Source organism: Camelina sativa, chromosome 5 (assembly GCF_000633955.1).
Source record: "Camelina sativa cultivar DH55 chromosome 5, Cs, whole genome shotgun sequence".
Classification (NCBI taxonomy): domain Eukaryota; kingdom Viridiplantae; phylum Streptophyta; class Magnoliopsida; order Brassicales; family Brassicaceae; genus Camelina; species Camelina sativa.
In genome coordinates, this window is record NC_025689.1 from 2,736,173 (window position 1) to 2,758,201 (window position 22,029).

The 22,029-nt window shown below is 35.1% G+C and overlaps 3 protein-coding genes and 1 long non-coding RNA gene across 6 annotated transcripts; 3 read left to right on the plus strand and 1 right to left on the minus strand.

Moving 5' to 3' along the window:
• LOC104785106 lies at positions 5,863–8,472 on the plus strand. Of its 2 annotated transcripts, XR_767315.1 has the most exons (5): positions 5,863–6,204; positions 6,596–6,790; positions 6,879–7,031; positions 7,234–7,324; positions 8,204–8,472. It is a non-coding gene; the product is annotated as an uncharacterized LOC104785106 (long non-coding RNA). The 2 variants fall into 2 exon arrangements; XR_002037881.1 differs by having other exon boundaries at positions 5,863–6,790.
• LOC104785107 (phosphoenolpyruvate carboxylase 2) lies at positions 11,571–16,108 on the plus strand. The gene is made up of 10 exons (XM_010510249.2): positions 11,571–12,122; positions 12,431–12,822; positions 12,917–13,001; positions 13,079–13,301; positions 13,383–13,486; positions 13,595–13,679; positions 13,769–13,923; positions 14,146–15,144; positions 15,233–15,619; positions 15,712–16,108. The coding sequence occupies exons 1-10, from the start codon at positions 11,955–11,957 to the stop codon at positions 16,003–16,005; spliced, it is 2,892 nt and encodes a 963-aa protein (XP_010508551.1). The 5' UTR covers positions 11,571–11,954; the 3' UTR covers positions 16,006–16,108.
• On the plus strand, positions 16,642–18,727 carry LOC104785108 (14-3-3-like protein GF14 mu). Of its 2 annotated transcripts, none has more exons than XM_010510250.2 (7): positions 16,642–16,888; positions 17,120–17,426; positions 17,513–17,600; positions 17,692–17,801; positions 17,886–18,034; positions 18,266–18,327; positions 18,407–18,727. In XM_010510250.2, exons 1-7 carry the CDS (start codon positions 16,813–16,815, stop codon positions 18,407–18,409), a joined length of 795 nt encoding a protein of 264 aa, XP_010508552.1. In that variant the 5' UTR covers positions 16,642–16,812; the 3' UTR covers positions 18,410–18,727. The 2 variants fall into 2 exon arrangements, with proteins under 2 accessions (XP_010508552.1, XP_019101217.1); XM_019245672.1 differs by having other exon boundaries at positions 16,644–16,888; positions 18,269–18,327.
• On the minus strand, positions 18,832–21,883 carry LOC104785109 (inactive TPR repeat-containing thioredoxin TTL3-like). Its single transcript, XM_010510252.2, has 7 exons — positions 20,801–21,883; positions 20,521–20,716; positions 20,249–20,436; positions 19,821–20,154; positions 19,543–19,744; positions 19,353–19,459; positions 18,832–19,263 (listed from the first exon to the last, which is right to left on the minus strand). The coding sequence occupies exons 1-7, from the start codon at positions 21,715–21,717 to the stop codon at positions 19,111–19,113; spliced, it is 2,097 nt and encodes a 698-aa protein (XP_010508554.1). The 5' UTR covers positions 21,718–21,883; the 3' UTR covers positions 18,832–19,110.

Sequence of the window (22,029 nt, forward strand, 5' to 3'; positions counted from 1 at the left end):
TTTTTTTTTTTTTTTTTTGGTTGGTTTATGGGAAGGATGATTTTGAAGTTCAAGGTTGCAATGATTTGGAAGTAAGAAAAACTGAGATTTACGTCATATTGAGGAGAAGGAAGTACAGTACTACGAGTATCATCTGTTCGGAAATCTCCAATTAATGCGTCATGTTCGTCAAGTTAACACGCACCCACATTTTTGTTAATTTATAATATTATAAAGAAAGACTAATTCGTTTAAGACTGGAAACATATCATGTAAAGCTTATAAAGTAGAAAATATGTATAGTTAAACACTTTAAGAGAAAATAAAACACTTCATGATAATCATAATAACACTGCAAGTAAAGCGTAGCAATGTCGTCATTAAATATATAACCTGCAAGTAACCAAATTGCTACGAATCCATCATTAAACAACGATAGTTGCTTCCATTGATTCGATCCACAACAATTTGAGGATGGATTTGTCACCGTTTATAGCAATGAAAAATAGCAACCATATCAATAGCACATAGTGAACATATTCTATAATTTTCATTGGTTTGTTGATGACAACTAGCGAAAGGTTGCCACGGCTATATATATCATCGATATTGCCATCAATTTGTAATAGATATGCAAAAAGTCATGACACTTCTTATATAAAATATTTTATCTAGAAATTCATGAAACTTTATAGCGAATATTTATAAACCCATATCGATTTATTTTTTGGCAGATACCATAGTCTTTTGGTAATATATATATTAAATCTTACCTATGTACAATATTCATACGGAACATATCCATTATAACTTTAATTAGAAGAAAAAAAATATATATTAGATCTAGTAGAAACGATTACTGTTGGTAAAATATTTGACTTGTCGTAAATTTAAATTTCAAAATTTATAACTATGATAAAAGATGCAAATTAAACATAAAGGTGTTTTTTTTTTTTTGGTAAAGATAAAGGGGTTTTTTTGGTCATCTATAATTCACCCAACGTTATTTACATGTGTAGAGTCTTTTCAAATGGTAATCGTAGTAGATTCTATTAAATTATATAAGTGAATGCATCCTTAAAATTTTCAGTCATATCTTCGAAGGTATAGAGTATGTAGTCAACACACAGTTAAAGATTTCATCAATAATTTATGTATTGTTCTTTTAACTTTAGAGAGCTTAAGGAAACTAAAATTGGTTAACTACCATGTGATCTACTGAAGATGAAGAGAAACGAGAAAGGAACAAAAGAAAGGGCATGTGATGTGTTACGAGACAGACTTTGTGTAGGCATATACACAATTATTTTCCCAACCTGTCAAATTTTGACTGTTTAGGATATAATATTTTAATATACTTTTTCTCTGTTGCCATTATTTTCTGTAACTTTTAAATGTTTACAAAGTTGTCTCTACACTTAGGTTTTTTATTCGTTTGAATATGGGTGGCATTCTTTAAGTTTATGAGCCCACACGATTAATAATGCATCTGGTTTTCTATGTCTATTATTATATTACAACGAATGCAATAAACTTTAGAAAATATCGATCTATTTAAAGAACAACAAAATTCCATTGTTCACATGACAAAAAAAGAAATTTTTAGAATCTAAAAATATTTTTTAAATAATTTATAAATAGTTAATGCCTTAAGTTAGTTTTCTTCTTACACGTTTCCATAAATGTTCGAAAAAAATAGAATATACAGATTGTCATGAAACGTTCTCATGGATTTGATTCTTAGGGAAGAAATATTCAAAACAACGAAACGTGCAAAAATATGTATTTTGGTTTGTCTTTTAAATCAATAACATTAGAAACATAGGTGTGGTGATTTCTTTACTTCTTAAAGAGAGAAAAGGGCGTTGTCGGTGTCTTTGTTCATGAAAAGAGACATAACAAAGAATACAAAAATGTCTAACACTAATAGTACCTCCTCTTGTCCAAAACCTCTTCGTAAACAACAACAAACCAGAAAAAGAATACAAAAATGGGTGTGCGTACACACAAATAAACAAAAAGATGACACACAATTTTTGTTGTTGCTCAAACCTTGTGTGTGGTTGTTGGGTTGAGGGAAGTTTTTTGCTTAAGAACTTGTTGGGGGTGTAAGGAACACATATGGAAAGCTTCCCAAAAGAAGACGACCGGTCAATGGATCTTCATCCGTTGGCTTGAAGTATATGGTTTTCACTCTGCGTTCTCTAGGGCTCGGTTATGATCTCGAAAACGACTCAGTCGAGTACGCAAATCGCTTCAATTACCTCATGTCACTCTATCACACATTTAAAATAAGTTTTACTATATCTTAATCTCTTTGAACTTTGTTTTATACAAAGCATTCTTTTACTTGCGGTTGCGGAAGAACCACTATCGAGTGGTAATACTTTTCTCTCAACAAAGCATTTTAAGCTTTAATTACCTTATGAACAACAATAACTATTTAGTGGTATCCTACGTATTATTTTATTTTTGTGTGGAAATTATGCTACTAAATCCTTAACTTGGGAATATATATACATATACATACATATATATATATATACGTAAACATACTAGAAATGGGTCAAAGATGCAAGACCTGCCAGTTCCATTTCTGTTGTGAATCCAAATTCACAGTTTAAAAAGTAGATGTAAAGGTATACTGTGCGACTACAGTAGTTATACACATACAAGATTGGTTACTGTTTAAAGATTCTGTTACCTCTTTTAAAAAATCTGTAAGAAATTTAGTGGGCATCGACATTGTCTGACGTTATCTAGGGTTTTAAATTGAAAATATTGGTTGTCATCAAGTGGCAGTGTACGGCTCTTTTAGATGTTGCTTTAAACGTAGTTCGTCTTTTTCTTACAGCTTGTTAAACTTACGAATCTTTATACAGCTGCACTATTACCATGTGTACGGTATATTAATCGCTGGACTATTATGAGTGAAGATGTTTTCTTGTAAACTCACAAGTCTCACAATAGAGTAGTATGGTAAGAAGTCATTATCAAATAGCGCAATTGCATATTGATTGATTTGCACATTGTGAAGAGTAAAATCTAAATTACTTACAAATGTCATATATATAGAGAAATATGTGATAAAGTTCTACCTGATTTGTTCGAACTCATCACTAACATTGTCATGTTGTATGTTGTATGATTGATATAGTGCCACTAATATGGTGAAATAAGGTCTCTAATAGGTCTGATTCTAATGTATCTGAAAAAAGTCACATATAAAGTGATTAACCATGTTCCAGTCAGTACTGTCTAGCTCAAGTTTTGTCTTCGATCAATAAGACAACCTATATCTCACTATATGTGGAACACCACTTGGTTTGGAAAGTTACGTTGATGCCCGCAAATTAAAAAAAAAAAAAAGAAAAAAGGAACCCTAGAAATAGATGAAACATATCTAAAAGAATCGGTTGTTCAAAAAAAAAAAAATATCTAAAAGAATCATGTTGAAAGACGAAACAATGGGCAAGAAACATCTTCACGCATGAGTTGCCAAAAATGTCACAGTCTCAAAGGCACACTTATGCATTAGTCTTTTGCCCCCACAAATCTTTTCTTTGCTTCTCTTTTTGTTGATAGCGATTCATCTGTCTTCCCACCCACCCCCCTCATTTTCTTTTCATTATTTGCTTCTTTCCCTTTTTGTCAATTCATCATTTAAACCGGAATCTAATAATTTGGTTTTAGATTCGGTTATGAAGTCTTGAACCGGTTTGATGTACGTACTAATACATGAACATAATTATATCAGGTGGTTCCAACTGAAGTATTTCTTTAAGGATTGTATGGGTGCGTGAGAAAGTTTGTGAAACTTAAAGTGGGAGACAATAATTAAAGTTTTATTCGTCTTTGATTACACATTCATCAAGTCTATGTCACGAAAAGAAAAAACAATGTAATTAGCATCGGTCAATTGACAGTTTGACACCACCACGATGACAAATAGTTCAATTCAACAGATTATAAAGTATTATTGTATCGGTCAACACACATAATGAAGGATATGGCTAAATGTATTCGAGTAGATTTATCGACAAGTCTGACCAAAATTAAAATACTACCTGATTTGGAACAAGATTCAAAAAAAGTACGTCTATTTTATTTTTATTTAATAAATTACAATTTTCTTACAACGTCTGAACAATCTATCTTTTTGACGAATAACTAACTATTTACAAGTGAACCTTTCCAAAAAAAATTATCTAGTTGGGCCTTTGTGCCACAAAAGTTTAGAATTTGAGCATTTTCGTCCGTGCGTCTAAATTTAGGCATTTGTTTATGAAGCGAAATGACAGTTATACCCTGATGTAATGGGTGAGATTTCTAGCGTTTCTTTGATGAATGAAATCCATTAATACAATACAAGTAAAGTGGATGGTGAAGCAAACATTTGTAGTTTAACAGTACCTGGTATCACAATAATTGAAACTAATGGCAATAACATTATCGGCCATTTTCAAAACATTAGATAAGAGGGATTGATGTTAATTTTTTTTTTTTTTTTTATAATAATTTCCGAGTTTAAAGAAGAAATATGTAGTATGAATTTTTTTCAATGGATACTTTATTTTCTAATTTTAGAATGTAATTGTGTTATTTACATGTATGCCGTAAAAGACTAATAATATAGTTATAGAAACTCCATTTTCTAAATTATATCTTACACTATATTTAACCAATCAATGTAATAAAAGTACAAGGTATAATAATATGATATATTTGATATTATTTCATGATATGATTTGATTGATATTATTTATTTTTAATTCTCATATATCTATATATCATATGATTCATATTAAAGAAATAAATATTGGTATATTTTATTATATTTAAAAAATAATTATAGTTAAAAGTTACGGTTTAGTTAGCCAACAGTTTTGATATAGTTACAATTAATATAATTTAACTATATATTTACGGTTAACAGTTACAGTTTTTAACCATTTTATACGATTACAGTCTAGTTACAGTTTGGACATGGTCCGGTTATAATCTGAAATATGGTTAAGGTTTAGTTTTGGTCATGCCTACTTTGAAGGTGTCTTGCATTGCATGAATTCAAAAGTTAGCACAATAATTATTTTTCCACACATATTCCCAAAAATATATGTATGGTGCATTATTGTTTGTTCAGATTACATCAGATTAGACTAAACTTTAACAAAAAATACATTTTAGTAATATTTTTAAAGAAATTTTTATTAGTTTTTTCTGTTAACTAAACGGATTTCCGCACGCTGCATAAACAAACGGCTATGAAAAGATAAGAAGAAAATCATGAAAGCAAACATCATCACATGTTATATTTGGTATGTTAAGCTTATATTTGGTATGTTAATATTGTTGCACCAAACTTTAACCAAAAAACTAATCAAAAAAATAAAATCTTCCTAAAATTATTAGTTCATCTATGGATTATATCTACTTACTCACCGAGTTTATCTTTACCACATTGAACATCTATAAATACCACTCTCTAGCAAGCAAACATGGCAACAGAAAAACTTATCATGAAAAATCTATATTTTTATAAATAAACTTATTTAATTGTCCCGGATAAAAATTATGTTTAATTATTTTTAATTCTTGATTTTCACCATTATTAATGTTAAACATATACAATAGTAGTATATATATATATATATAAAATAACTTTATGTTTTTGGAACTCTGTATGCCATTATATGTGTTTATAGTATATTATTTGATGAATACTCACAAATTTTTACTTATCATTTAAAATTTTTTAGAGTAGATTAAGAAACTTTGTAGAATGACAATTTTAGCCTCACAAATATCATTAATTTACTATTTTTATTTTTAACAGATTTTTGTTTTTCTTTTTTACAATTTTCAATTTTGAACGAAGTTTTCTTTTTACGATCTAAAATCTAAAAACGACGAGTAAAGAAAACGAAGCCGGCCAGATTACGGCGGTGATGGACTCGATCGGAGCTGCTGCTGTATACTCCACCGGCGTCGGACTCCATTCCTCCGTTGATCTCAACTCGTCGTTTTATTCAACCATTTCCAATTCGTTCTCTTCTCCATCTTCCTCTGTTCATCTTCTACTACAACTTCCTCTTCTATTCAAATATTATATGGAGTAAGTAACGAGCCAAGATGGCTAAAGAAGTCTTCTCCTTCTAATGATATAAACCAGACAATCCTACAAACCATGCTTCAACCCGACGCAGCTCTATCCAAGTCACTAAGGTTTTGGTGAAATTAGTTAATTGGTTTCTTTGTCTGTTCTTATATAAGTCCTGCTTTGTATTTAAAGCTAGTGCCTAGTAGTATATCACTTTTATGTTATGTGATTACCTGAATAACAATTTTGCTTGGTTGCTGCTTCTCTAAGCTTCTGTAAATCTCCTCCATGGCAACTGTTTGATCTGATACGATTTTGTCTTTCCTTGTTTCCTTATTTTCAAAAGATGATAAAACGCTTCTCAAGATGTTCTGATTGATAGCTTTTAGTGGTTTAAGGAGATAGTGATGAATTCATTCATAGTAGCTCGATCAGACATGGGTGTGTTGTTTATATTTGAAAAGTCAAATGTGTTTTTAACTCATCATCTCCATTCCATATTGACATATATTGTAGGCAGAAGCAATCAGTTGGAGATCGTGGCAACAGTCTCCTACTAAGTGTTTGGTGAAGGCTCTAACAAAGGTTCAAATTAATGCAAGTATAATTCAGATCAAGTGCTCTGTTATATGGGATTATCCCGGACTTGGTTAGCCTCAGTGCTCTCGTGTTTAGCTTCATCTCTATGTCAATGTGTGCTTCTCAGGTCAGGTCGGTCATCATTTAAAAATGTCACAGTCCACTAGAAAAAATCTGTAGTTCAATTTTAGACATTATCCCCACTGTCTCGCTGTTACAGGTCAAGAAGACATCATACTTACTTAACGACTGTTGAGATGTCAATTGTTGGAAGCCTCTGCCTCTGCTTGTTAGTAATGTACCTTAAGTTAAAAGATGGTGACGCGATGAAAAGATGGTTTTTCTTTGATATGGTTGGACTGCTTTAACATTGGTAACTAATGATCTCTCTTATTTTTTCCTATAACGATTTTGTTGATAGAAAACTGTAAATTCTGATTGTTTGTACAAGCACTGTGACTGTCGGTAATAAGCAATGCCGGTGGTGTAACAAAATAATTCCCTCCCAATCTGTTTTTACACTAATCAAAAGCTGAAATGTATAATTGCGTCTATATTGTGTTTATGTTTTGCAGGTATTGGTGACGTGGAAAAAGGGTGGGAGATCACGTGATTCTTTAGGAATAATAGCACTTGTTTGTTGATTTTTATCCCAAAGTCTACAAGGTAATTACTAGTACTATTACACCAACATCATGATTTTCTTCCACCTGCAAAATTTTTTTTGAATAAATTTGTTATTTTTTTCTTGATGTTTGACAGTAAAGAAAAGTGATTATGTTTATAAGTAGCAAAAAAATAGAAGTGATTCCTCGTATAATTCAGCTTGATTCTTCACCTACAATCTATTCCCATATTGTTGAAAAATTATAATTCTAAAACGACGCATATAAGTTTTGTAATCTCGAATAAAACTTTTTTAAACACATAAAAAAAATAGAAAATATTGTTAAAATAGCATATTTTCGATAAACACTACAAATATACATTCTTGTAACAACAAAGTTTTTTAAAAATCAATAATAAATTTAGAAGCAAGTTTTAAATCATTTTTCTGAAAATAAAATCAAAATCATATTTATCTAATTCTTATAAGATGTAAAATTATTTAAAGTATATATATTTAAATTATATAATTTATTTGTAGACGAGAAGAAAAACTGAGAAAAAAAGATGAAAAAATGGATTTTTGCGCGTTGTATAAACAAACGGCTAAAAAAATCAATAATAATTTTAGAACCAAGTTTCAAATCATTCAGAAAACAAAATCAAAATTATACTTATCTAATTCTTATAAGATGTAAAGATATTTAATGTATATATATTTACATTATATAATTTATCTGTAGACGAGAAGTAAACCAAAAAAAAAAAGACAAGAGATGACAGAAAAAACAATGATAACAAATGGTTTAAGAGATGACAGAAAAAAACAATGATAAGCAATGCTTCTCGAGTGGTACATCATTTTGTATAACTCTATAGCAATTTCTTCTGTTTTTTTTTTCTTTCTGAAATGTTTAACTTATGTATTAAAATCTGCAGGGTACGTATGTGTACGCGGGTTCGATCGCAAGACGAGAGGACCTAAACCTCTGATTGCTAGACTCCACTTCCCAGCAAGCAAACTGAAGGCACATCAAGCTTGATACTATTTTGTTCCTATCTAGTTCTCATAAAAGTTTGAAGTTTAAAACAAGAGCTGTTTATTACAAAGTTATAGAAGTTCATTACTTTTGTTGATTGGTTTTTTAATCATCGTTGTTTATATTTTTTTTTTAAAAAAAAATAAACAGAGAAAAATGATCACATGATTATTTAAAGAAATTGCAAGTCATCTTTTGATATTGGGCTGTAATTGGGTCGAATTTACATGGCCTAATTTGACATGAGCCCAGGATGCCCGACTTTTCAAGTTTCAATATCTGCTTAATTTTTATTACTATTATTTTGTGTGCTAATTAAGGAAGCTTCGTGCAGCTATTGATAGACCTCTACGTCTTTGTTTCTTTCTCTCGCTAACTTGGACCACTCGAATCGAGTTTTGAAGCACGGATATCGTTTGCTTTGACCTTTTGGGTTTGTCATAGGTCGTTTTTATTTGGTCGGTTCAATCGTAATCTCTAACGAAATATCACTTTTGTAGTTTTGTTACACTTTTTTTTGTGTGTCGTCATTGTGCATTTGTGATATGTGAATACTGAATACTGAATCATCATCCTATTCCTAAATATAGCATATAATGTTAGTTAAATAAATGTTAACTCGTGAGCATAATATTACTATGCAGTTTTGTTTGAGTAATATATATATATATATATATATATATATATATGTGCACATAATTATATTGGATGCAGTACAACACGGTACATTAGTCTAGCAATCAGAGGCATACGTATAAAATATCCGAAGAATATCCGTATAACATCTAATTAGCATATATTCCCACCAGCCACCACTATCTCAAATTTCATTTTCACATATAGAAAGTTATGCTTTTATTGTTTGTTTTCTTTTATAGCTCAATCATACCATTAAGGATCAAACATTATACTGATCAAATAACTTACGATTGTCCATCTCCACAACGGGACTTAACTTTTTTGGGGTATCAGTACGTATCAAAATAGCATAGTAAACTGAAAATGTAATATCTCTCTTTGCAATAATCAATCATGTATGCACATGAGTGGCTTGTGTTTTCCCGATGAGCTAAGATTTCTTCTTCGGTTAAAGATCTTAATCTGCAGCCAAGCTTGTGAGCTCGGACTAGTTATGCTTTTTATTCAAAGCAGAGGGATTTAACATTAAGCTTTCAAAGTAATAAATACTGTGATGCTACTACTGACGATGAAATTGCAAAACATATATAATAAAACTTGTGGTTTGAGTTAATCTTACAAGATGTGAATTAATTAATCATGCAAAACAATATATGTGTACGTACGAATCTTCTTTGCCATACGGATCGTCGTCGGATACTGCTTGTCTTTTTCTCTCAGTTTTAAAATATTACGTACGTATTCAATGTGAGAAAGTATATATGAGAAACGAGACAAATGTATATGTTGGTTGAGTGGTTGGTCAAGTTTTTAGTGGCTATAGTTAAATAAGGAATTAAATGAGAGCAAACTTATTTCATATACACCTCATATTAGTGAAAAAACACTTATATTGGCGTATTTGTTTCTTTCGTCCGACTCTTGAAGAAATTAAAAGGTTACATACAAATTATCCATTGCCCTTTCACATTTTCTAAAGCTCATATAATCTGTGATAGTATCGTCTGATGCTTTGTTATATGATTATCCAATATATTCTCTATATAATACACACTTCACATTGTTTAAAAACTATCTTCGATATAATTGTAATATGGAACAGGAGCGAATTTATATGTATTTGTATATTATTTATATGATTCCATTTGTCTGGGATTTATAAATTGATACGATAAGGTCTTTGATAAAATAAGTTGATACGATAAGGACTTTATATGATTCTATTTTCCACTCGTCGGAATCTTTGGTTGGTGATTGTTCTTAGATTCGAGAATCAACTAAAGAAAAAGAATATAAATATATGAATACTAGTTATTAAAAAAATAAAGAACTATATGATAAGACCGTAAAATAGACGTGGTACGTTTAAGTAAAAAGGTCAAAAAGCCTGAATTATATTTCTGGCTCCTTCCACAACTTTTGGGGATTTTCCTCTTTACTTTTTTTTGCACCCAAGTAGCTAGTTTTGTTTTTCTAAACCTTTGTTTATAGTTTTCTAATTAAGACTTGTTGGTAAAAAAAACTAGTTATTACTTTGAATCCATTTTCTAGACAGATTTTTCTACTTAGATTGATATGACTCAAAAGAAAAATAATTCTCCCATTATTATATTAAATCAATTTTTTTTCTTTCTCACAAATACAAAAATTGAAGGAGAAGGAAGCTATATGTAGTATATCTAACATCACCATTTAGAAGATAACAAATATGGAACAAATCAGCATATCCTTTGGCATATTCCATATGCTTGCCCCTTAATCATCTTGTAAGCTTTCACATATTCTAAAATGCTTTTCGTACAAAAGCAAATTAAACAAAAAAAACGATAAACGATATTAAGTTTCGTGCTATACTGAAAAAGAAGCCAAAAAAAAGGAAAAAATAAAAGTCGAATTGGTGGACTCAATATTGGTCCACCCTAAAAGTAATCAGAAGCGTACACATGCAGAGTTTGGTCCCCGTTCCTAATTTCGTATGACGGACGTACACATGCATTCAAAAGATGAAAAGCAGTTCACAAATTTTCTCACCATTTTGTTTATGTTCTTAACACTCTCATATGAGGACATCATAGATACAGATCTATCTTTACATACTTACATAAGTAGTTAAGTATACATAATGTAATTTGTTAAGTTGAAACTTTGAACAGAGCAAACTCGCTCCTGGTCTGGTTTTACGACAATAATTAACGTAGTCTTTTTACTCTTTTTAATTAGTCTATTTTGCTTTTGAAACTCAAAATTTTATCATCATATTCATCTGTCCCACTCATTATTCAAAAACTAAGAAACTTAGCAATTTTTATCACTCCCTTCAACGGATTTTAGTTTTTTTATTTCCTCAAAATAATAAAAATTAAAAAAAAATAAAAATAGAAAAACTTTACAAAATCAATAAATTTATATATGCTACCGTTTCATCAAATCTATGCGAATTGATAAGAGGAGCAAGATAACCTGAATTAAAGAAAAAAATCTAACAAAATCTGAATTTAGAACTCTCAATAAAGTGTATACAACTCTTTTAACAAAAACAAAAATAAAAATAAAAAGTGTATGGACTATAGAGCTCTTTATGTTTCGGCTATAAATAAAAGATACAAACTACACACATCGAGTGGACTATAATATAGAAGAAAGACTTTTTTTTTTTTATTATTATTAGGAAAAATCAAAATAAAGCTTTATCCACCTGTCTCTCTTCTCTTCTCTATCATCGTCTTCCTCGTGAACGAACCTTCTCGATCTTCTTCTTCTTCTTCTTCTTTTTCCACCTGTTTTTTATTTTTTTTTGGGTTTTCTCACGAGCTTCCACTCTTACTACGCCACTCTCTTTTTTCCATCTAAAAAGTGAATCTTTTTTTGTTGTTGTTGAAGTTTCCAGCTTTTTCGGATATATTTTCCTTGATTTGCTCTGATTGTGTCATCCTGGAACATTATTGAGTATCTCTCTACTCTATAAGCAGTTTTTTTATTTCACTAGAGAGAGAGAGAGAGAAGCATCAACGATGGCTGCGAGAAATTTGGAGAAGATGGCTTCGATTGATGCTCAGCTTAGGCTTCTTGCTCCTGGGAAAGTTTCTGAAGACGACAAGCTTGTCGAGTACGATGCTCTTTTGCTCGATCGATTTCTCGATATTCTTCAGGATTTGCATGGCGAGGATGTCCGAGAATTCGTATGTTCCCTTTCTTTCTTCCTTCTTCTTTCTCACTCTTTCTTCTCTGTTTTGAAACTGGGTTTGTGTTAAAAAATCTGAACTTTAAGTTACGTTTAGGGTTACACATCAGTAAATTATCAAGTGGGTTTGTTGTATCTGCTTAGTTTATCCGTAAAGTTCAATCCTTTTTAGTGAAATTGAGTAGTTTCACTATGCATCAGAATTCTCTGTTTTTGTTTGGCTTCAATGGCTCACTGAGATTGTGTTTTTCAGTTAATGCTTTGGTGTTCTGAATCAGATTATGTTTTTGTTTTTTGTGTAAAAAGGTTCAAGAATGCTACGAGGTTGCTGCTGATTACGATGGGAACCGCAACACTGATAAGCTAGAGGAGCTTGGGAATATGTTGACGAGTTTGGATCCAGGGGATTCAATTGTTGTTACTAAAGCATTCTCCAACATGCTTAGCTTAGCTAATCTAGCTGAGGAAGTCCAGATTGCTTACCGGCGTAGGATTAAGAAACTCAAGAAAGGTGATTTCGCTGATGAGGCCTCTGCAACAACTGAATCCGACATTGAAGAGACTCTCAAGAGGCTTTTGCAGCTTAACAAGACTCCTGAAGAGGTTTTTGATGCTCTCAAGAATCAGACTGTTGACTTGGTTTTAACTGCTCATCCGACTCAATCTGTTCGTCGGTCTTTGCTCCAAAAGTTTGGAAGGTTTGTTAAACCTTAGTTTGAGTTCCCACATTTTGTTGATGCCTTGTGTGTGTGTGACTTTACTGATGATGTGTTTTCATCTCAATGTTTTCAGGATACGTGATTGTTTGACGCAGTTATATGCAAAGGACATTACTCCTGATGATAAACAAGAACTCGATGAAGCTCTGCAACGAGAGGTACATACACAACTTTAAGAACTCAGTGAAGCTTCTTCTGCTTGAATTCTTCTAAAACTCTGTTTTTGTTGCACCAGATTCAAGCTGCTTTCCGCACTGATGAAATCCGAAGAACTCCTCCTACACCGCAAGATGAAATGAGAGCGGGTATGAGCTACTTCCACGAGACTATCTGGAAAGGAGTTCCAAAGTTCTTGAGACGTGTTGACACGGCTTTAAAGAACATTGGAATCAACGAGCGTGTTCCTTACAATGCGCCTCTCATTCAATTCTCTTCATGGATGGGCGGAGACCGTGATGGTACATTCTTACTTCTTTCTTCTCTTGAACCATTTAAAACATGAATTGGTGCTTATTAGTGGAAACATGTTCTGAATCTAGGAAATCCACGAGTAACTCCTGAAGTTACAAGAGATGTATGCTTATTAGCTAGAATGATGGCTGCTAATCTCTACTTCTCCCAGATAGAAGATCTTATGTTTGAGGTAAGGAAAAGTTAAATCACATTGCAGCTTTTTTGAAACTTTCTTGGTTGTAGATGTTAATGTAAGACAGAGATCTTACTTTTGGCTTTTATTTGTGTTTTTTTGCAGATGTCTATGTGGCGTTGCAATGAGGAACTTAGGGTGCGTGCAGAACGTCAAAGGTGTGCGAAGAGGGATGCAAAACACTATATAGGTGTGTTACATTCTATGACAATTTTTATATAAGATTCGACAGTTTGTTATATTTTGCTGGATGTATAATTGGTTTTTGGATGGATGTAGAGTTTTGGAAACAAATCCCTGCAAATGAGCCATACCGAGCTATTCTTGGAGATGTGAGGGACAAGCTGTACAACACACGTGAACGTGCACGCCAGCTATTGTCAAGCGGAGTTTCGGACGTTCCCGAAGACGCTGTTTTCACAAGTTTGGATCAGGTGTGTTTTCTTGCTGTTTGCAGATCAACTAGAGATGTTTAAACCAGATAATCCAAAAAACTGAAACTGAAGATTTGCTGACACTTTAATTCATTTTGAAACATATTTGATTTAACATTGAAACTGAAGAGAATCAAAACATGGATTGAACCACCTTAATATCATTCTCCTATTGATTTGTCTAAGTTTCTAACCTTTGACTGTTTCTGTTTCTCTCCAAAGTTTTTGGAGCCACTTGAGCTCTGTTACAGGTCGCTCTGTGATTGTGGTGACAGACCTATTGCTGATGGAAGCCTGCTCGATTTCTTGCGCCAAGTGTCAACATTTGGGCTTGCGCTTGTGAAACTTGATATCCGACAAGAATCTGACAGACACACCGATGTCTTGGATGCTATCACAACACACTTGGGTATTGGATCTTACAAAGAATGGTCAGAGGATAAAAGACAGGAATGGCTCTTATCTGAGCTAAGTGGGAAACGCCCTCTCTTTGGACCTGATCTCCCCAGAACTGAAGAGGTCGCAGATGTGTTGGACACTTTCAAAGTCATTTCCGAGCTTCCTTCGGATAGTTTTGGTGCTTATATCATCTCAATGGCCACTGCTCCATCAGATGTACTTGCTGTTGAGCTCTTGCAACGTGAATGCGGGATCACTCATCCTCTGAGAGTTGTCCCGTTGTTCGAGAAGCTAGCCGATTTAGAATCTGCTCCTGCTTCAGTGGCTCGTCTCTTCTCCATAGAATGGTACAGAAACCGGATCAACGGAAAGCAAGAAGTCATGATCGGGTATTCTGACTCGGGCAAAGATGCTGGTCGTTTATCTGCGGCTTGGCAGTTATACAAGACTCAAGAAGAGCTTGTGAAGGTGGCAAAAGAATATGGAGTCAAGCTCACAATGTTCCACGGAAGAGGTGGGACTGTAGGACGAGGAGGTGGACCCACTCATCTTGCTATCTTGTCTCAGCCTCCAGATACCATTCACGGGCAGTTAAGAGTAACAGTTCAAGGTGAAGTTATCGAACAGTCTTTTGGAGAGGAGCACTTATGCTTTAGAACTCTTCAGCGTTTCACGGCTGCTACACTTGAGCACGGAATGCATCCACCGGTTTCCCCTAAGCCTGAGTGGCGTGTCCTCATGGATGAAATGGCTATAATTGCCACTGAAGAATACCGTTCTGTTGTGTTTAAGGAGCCCCGTTTTGTTGAGTACTTCCGTCTGGTAAGTTCTTAACCAACACAATTACTCCTCTCATAAACACATTGTAGTTGAACAAAGTCTTAACTTCTTGTTTGGGCTTGTGTTATAGGCGACACCGGAGCTCGAATATGGAAGAATGAACATAGGAAGCCGACCATCTAAACGTAAACCGAGCGGAGGAATCGAGTCACTGCGTGCAATCCCGTGGATCTTTGCATGGACTCAGACAAGGTTTCACTTACCCGTGTGGCTAGGTTTTGGAGGGGCATTCAAACGTGTGATCCAGAAAGACAACAAGAATCTCAACATGCTCAAAGAGATGTACAACCAATGGCCTTTCTTCCGTGTCACAATTGATCTAGTCGAAATGGTTTTCGCCAAAGGAGATCCAGGAATCGCAGCTCTGTACGACCGCCTCCTAGTCTCTGAAGAACTTCAGCCATTCGGTGAACAACTCCGAGTTAACTACCAAGAGACCAGACGCCTCCTACTCCAGGTATAATAAGTCTCTATAACTTGTAGGTGACCCTTGCTTTTAAGTCTATTTTAGCACTTAAACTAACCCGCACGCTTTCTTTACCTTTCCAGGTCGCAGGTCACAAAGACATTCTAGAAGGTGACCCTTACTTAAGGCAAAGGCTGCAGCTACGTGACCCATACATCACAACACTGAACGTGTGCCAAGCCTACACACTGAAGCAGATCCGTGACCCAAGCTTCCACGTCAAAGTGAGGCCGCATCTTTCAAAGGAATACATGGAGTCTAGTCCAGCAGCTGAGCTTGTGAAGCTCAATCCAAAGAGTGAATACGCACCAGGACTTGAAGACACCGTTATCCTCACCATGAAGGGTATCGCTGCCGGTATGCAAAACACCGGTTAAGCAAGTTTTAAAAACCGTCTTTGTACCATTCCTTAAAATCTATCCCTATGTAATGTATTTATTATCTTTATCTCCTTTATGATGTGATGAAATCTCTCTGACTCCCTCGTCTGTGTACGCTTGCTTTTTCATTAGTATATGATAATTTCTTATCTTATTCTGTTTCAGCTCAGTTATTATATCTATAAAAATATATAATTGTGAAATGAAAAAAAGAAAAAGAAAAGGTACAAAATTAAAAAAAACAATACAGTCAAGATTTGGTTGAATTAAGATTAACCAAAACAATCCTAATGAATTATTTAAATATAAAAAAACAAGATAGGTATTTTTTTTTTTTTTTTTATAAGATGAAATTTTGTTTTCCTATTGTAGTAGATAGGGATGAAATAAATATAGAAGATTTAATCCATTAGTAGATGAATTGAAAAATAAAATAAATATCATGAGAAGATAAAGTACAAATAAAATGAGTGGACTGGTGGATAGAGAGTGATGACATGTCATGATATAGTTGGGTAATGGATCCCACGAGGAATAATATAAATGAATAAAATCACTTACGGGACACTGACCTTTTTGAGTTTTGTTATTAATTACCCCGTTAAACCCGCGTTAATTACGCTTGTGTCCCCGCGTTTTAAAGATCTCTCTCTCTCTCTGTGTTTCTCTTTCTTTGGTCTGGAGGAAAAGTTAAAAAAAAAAAACAAAACACACAAAAGAACAGCGATCGTCGACAGACTAGGGATCAGTCGGAGAAAAAAGATTTGTAATTTGATACTTTTGAAATCTTGAGTAATCTCGGCCATGGCTTCTTCTGGTAAAGAGCGTGACACTTTCGTCTACCACGCTAAGCTCTCTGAGCAAGCTGAGCGCTATGAAGGTAAAAAAAAAAAAAAGAATCATCTTATCTCCTTTTCAAATTGGTTCTATGTGTAGTTGTTAGGTCTAATTCTGCTACCTTGTTTCTCTGTTTTGATTTTGATTTTTTTATCAAAAGGGTTTTAATCGTTTGGTTTGATTGGGAATTTTTTTGTCGATTTTGGAAATCAAAAGTCTCGATTTTTTTTTGTTTTACATGATGGGTTATTGAAAAATGTGTTCTTTTATACAGAGATGGTGGAATCAATGAAAAATGTTGCGAAATTGAACGTTGATCTGACGGTGGAAGAGAGGAACTTGCTCTCTGTGGGATACAAGAACGTGATTGGTTCAAGGAGAGCTTCCTGGAGGATCTTTTCCTCGATTGAACAGAAGGAAGCTGTGAAAGGGAATGATGTTAATGTAAAAAGGATCAAAGATTATATGGAGAAGGTTGAGTTAGAGCTTGCAGACATATGTATTGATATTATGTCTGTCTTAGATGAGCATCTCATTCCATCGGCTTCTGAGGGTGAATCCACTGTCTTCTTCAACAAGATGTAAGCTCTCTTATATTGCTCTTTTTTACAAACTTTAGGTTTTTAGGTTATGTGTCTGAAGATGTTTGGTTTGTTTGTTTTTGCAGGAAAGGTGACTATTACCGCTATCTTGCTGAGTTCAAATCAGGGAATGAGAGGAAAGAGGCTGCTGATCAGTCTTTGAAAGCCTATGAGGTGTTGTACCTGTTATCTATAGTGTGATTGATCACTTGATATACTCCTTTTTTCGTTGCTTTTAGTTTTGAGTTGTTTGTTTCCTCTATAGATTGCTACTACTGCTGCTGAGGCTAAACTCCCTCCAACACACCCTATCAGATTGGGTTTGGCTTTGAATTTCTCTGTCTTCTACTACGAGATCATGAACGCACCTGAAAGGTTTAGAGATTGTTTATTATACTAAGAAAAGAAAAGACTCATTGTTTTGGATATTTGAGATTGTTTTTAATCTTTTCTATTCAGGGCATGTCACCTTGCTAAGCAGGCGTTCGATGATGCTATCTCAGAGCTTGACACTCTGAATGAGGAATCCTACAAAGACAGCACCTTAATTATGCAACTCCTTAGGGACAATCTGACCTTGTGGACTTCTGACATCCCAGAAGAAGGAGGTAATAATCATTCTGAACCTAACCAATCTCATGTTTTATGATGTTCTGTTTTTAGCTTTTTCCCCCATTCTGGATGTATCTAGTCATTACTCAAATGTTGTGTTTTGTTTTTGCTTAGAAACCAATGAATCTATAAGACATTTTAAGCATTTCCAGAAGATGATTCCCTATCTCATCATGATTCATATTTTTGCTGCGGATTTTAAATGTTTATTTTGCCTGTGTATGCAGCAGATGATGCCCATAAGACGAATGGTTCTGCCAAAGTCGGTGCAGGTGGAGATATAGCAGAGGTAAAGTAGAAGGGATTCTTATCCTTAGTAAAATCAAATTAGTCAATTCTGACACAAGATCTCTTTGCTCTTGATGCAGTGATCTGATATGTGTGCACCCATAATAGCGGCAGCCATGGTCATTATGTTTCGAGAACAACTAAATGCGCGGTGAATAATAGCGAAACGTAGGGTTCCTCTGTTTCCTGTATCATTAATGTCTATGTTACTTGTACGATGGTTTAGTCCCATATCTCTCTGGTTTGAATGTATTGCATCATTTGATGCCTGACTCAGGACACTGCGTATTTGTAATTTATTTTTCAGTACTGTCTTCTTACTATATGTCCTTATGGATCCAGTCTTTATATATCCCTTCATGTCTGAATTGCTCAGACAGAAGCTGTTTGGTTTTCAAGTACACTCTAGCTCTTTCAATCTCCACTTCCGATCTCTGTTTCATGTTCTGTCGCTGTTTGATTGAACCAACCACACCAATAAGAGAAATAGCATTCACAAGTCAAGTGAGGTGGAAATAGATAATGAAGCTTGCATTTCTTGAATCCTTCTGAACATTTACTCATATGTAATATAGCCAAAGCAAGTAGAGTCAAACTCCAAAAAGAAAAAGAAAAAAAAAGAATTAGAATCAAAAATAGAAGAAAGAATGAATAGTTTGTTGAATTTGATAGAATAGCTCTTTCCCCATCGTTCACAAAGATTGCTTTCTGAGTCTTTAAATAGGCTCTTCTGATCATCGAATCTCATAGGGAAGTAGAGAATTGATGAATAGGGCTTTCTCAATCATAAGAGAAAATGCTTTATAGAGTCCTCTAGAAACTGGTGGCTAGGACAAACCATCTCCTTCACTTTATCTCCATTCTTGTACATCTTAAATGTCGGAACTTTCCTGATACTCTCTGCTTTCGCCAACACCATGCTCTCCTCCACATCCACCTAATAACATTTCATTTCCTCGATTAGAACAGTGAGGAGAAACATAGGTTATATATACAAGTGTAGCGTATTTGGAATCTGTTCTTTACCTTAAAGAAATGTACTAATGGATACCGGAGACATAAAGTGTTGATGAAGGGAGAGATTTCTTCGCATTGTCGGTTTGATGATGATTTGAAATGAAACACAGAGACACCTGAACAAAAATGTTTCCATCCACTTGAGCAAGACATATAAAATCTCAACCTTTCACAGACATTTGGTATGTTTTAAACTTACCGGGAAGTGATACAGAGCTCTTGAACTTATCCAAAGTCGAAACCGCTTCAACTTCGTTGTTGAATCCTAAGCTTTTAGATTCTTGGCTTCTGTTCATTAGCAAAGTTTTCGCTCTCTCTAAAGACTCTGCAACTTCGCTGTCTCCCGGAAGTTCCCTTCTCAAGAACTCATAATCTCTAACCGCATCCTCCCACCGACCAAGCTATACATTTCAACAAACTATATGTCAATCAAATAAACTACTAATGAACTGATTACACTGAGTTCTAGTCTCTCACCTTTCCATATGAAGCCGCTCTTCTTAGAAGTGCCTTGATGTAACTAGGCTGGATTTTGAGCGCATGGTTACAATCTTCAACAGATTTCTCCCACAAACCGAGTTTATACCAACACGCTGCTCTGTTGCAGTACAAAACCGAGTTGGAGCCATCGTGCTTGAGACCGTCTCCATAAGCTACACTAGCTTCCGAGAATCTCCCCGTACTGAAAAGCTCATTACCACAAGTACGTGCCCTCACAACCATCTTCACATTGTTTAAAACCGACGTTACCTCGGGATTGGTCTGGTCGATCATTACAGCTCTCTCTGCCTTTACAACCGCATTCTCAAATCTGCAACAAACCTATCATCTTTACTCACTCACCGGCCGAGAATAATCAAACAAACAACTAACAAAAAAAGATTCTCCGAGTTTCGAAAGCTCACCTTCCTAATGCCATATCAACTTGAGCTTGAATACAGAGCACATAAGCTTCAGCTACCATACCAAAGAGTTTAGCTTGCACTTGAGATTGGTAATGATGATGATCGAGTCTTGGAACGCAAGATATACAAAAATCTGAATCCTCTATTTGGTTAAGACGCAAAAAGGCTTCTGCTTTACAAGCTACAAGCTGTGCCAAACCAATCAAACATATCACCATTAGTTACAAAGAAAATACACCATTATGGCAATGAAGAGTCTCTCTTTCTCTCACCTGAGGAGACGAATCAGCGCCGTTTGCAATGGCTGCATCTGTTTCCTTAATAGTAGTTTTCCAATCTCCAATCTTTCGAGCCTCCGAGCATCGCCGGAGATGCTTCTCAAGCGTCTGCACCCGTTGGAGATCAGCTTGATCCGGACATTGCCCGGGAAAACAAATATGACGTCTTGCATTCTCAGCTTCACCCAATCTAAAAGCAAACAATTCAAATTCTCATTCTTTAAAAACTCAAAACACAAGAGAAGCTAAACTCTCAAGTCTCTCTCAAGATTACCTGAGATAAAGAGAAGCAAGTCTTTGGTGAGCTCTAGAGTAAGAAGGATCAAGCCTAACAGCTTCAAGACATTCTTTAACGGCTTCTCCTAACCGTCTTAAAGCAGTTAAAGCCGCCGCACGGTTGCTTCTATAAGCAGCATTCTCCGGTGAAATCGAAATAGCTCTGTCGTAAAGCGATAGAGCTTCAGAGAACTTGCCTCTCCTATACATATCATTCCCCAATCTCTTCAACTCCTCCGGGGGGTTTTCGCCGTTGTTCCCCGCCGCCTTTCCTCCTCCTCCTCCTCCGCTTCCGCTTCGTACAACGTTTCCGTGTCCGTAATTTCCAGTTCCTGTACAGAGAGTCTCAGTCCTTGTTGAGGTCCGGCTCGACATTCCGGTTTTCAAGATCCGACCCGACGGACAGATGTTTCCGGCTGGTAAAACGCCGGGACTCGACGACACTGCCGACGTAGCGACACTACCACCACCTCCCTGCGGCGAGGTGTGACTCGTAGTAGCTGAGGTGAAGTAGGTAGAGCCAGAGAAGATCAACGGCGTACCGGTGGAAGAAGATCTTCGATGACCCGGTTTAAGATTCCGGGTGGTGGTTCCGGATCCGGGGCTAGAAATCTCGCCGGAGTGACTCTCGAAACGCTTGGCCATCTGAGAACTCACCGACGGTTTGCCACAAGCAGAGCCCGAAGAGGAACCAGAGCTGCTTGTAGGAGTAGCAGCTGCAGAAGAAGAAGAAGAAGAAGAAGAAGAAGCAGAGACACGTGGCATTAAGGTAGAGACAGGAGAACCCAGATCGAGTTCTCTGAAGTCAGGTTTGTTGACGTCATCATCATCATCATCGTGTCTCTTTAAAACACGGAATCTACCAGTAACTGAATCTATAGCAGGTTCTAACGAAAGCCTTCTAGAATGAGACATCACTCTCTGTAATGGCTTCTTCGCCGGACCACACCCGAAGCTTTTAACGCCGGACGACAGAAGAAACAAGGTCTGAGAGAGTCCAGAGAGATGAGAGAGAGAAGAAGAAGAAAAAAAAAATAAAGTAGAAGACAGATCAAATAATAAGGAACTCAGAGATTATTAACCTTTGATTAATTAATAAAAAAATATTACGAAATTTTTATTTTACACTGTGATTATGACATTGATCTTCTTCTTTGTTCATCTCACGAGCCTCTCTCTTCACTCCCGTGTCTTCACGGCTACTTGTCGTTGATGAAATTTATTCGG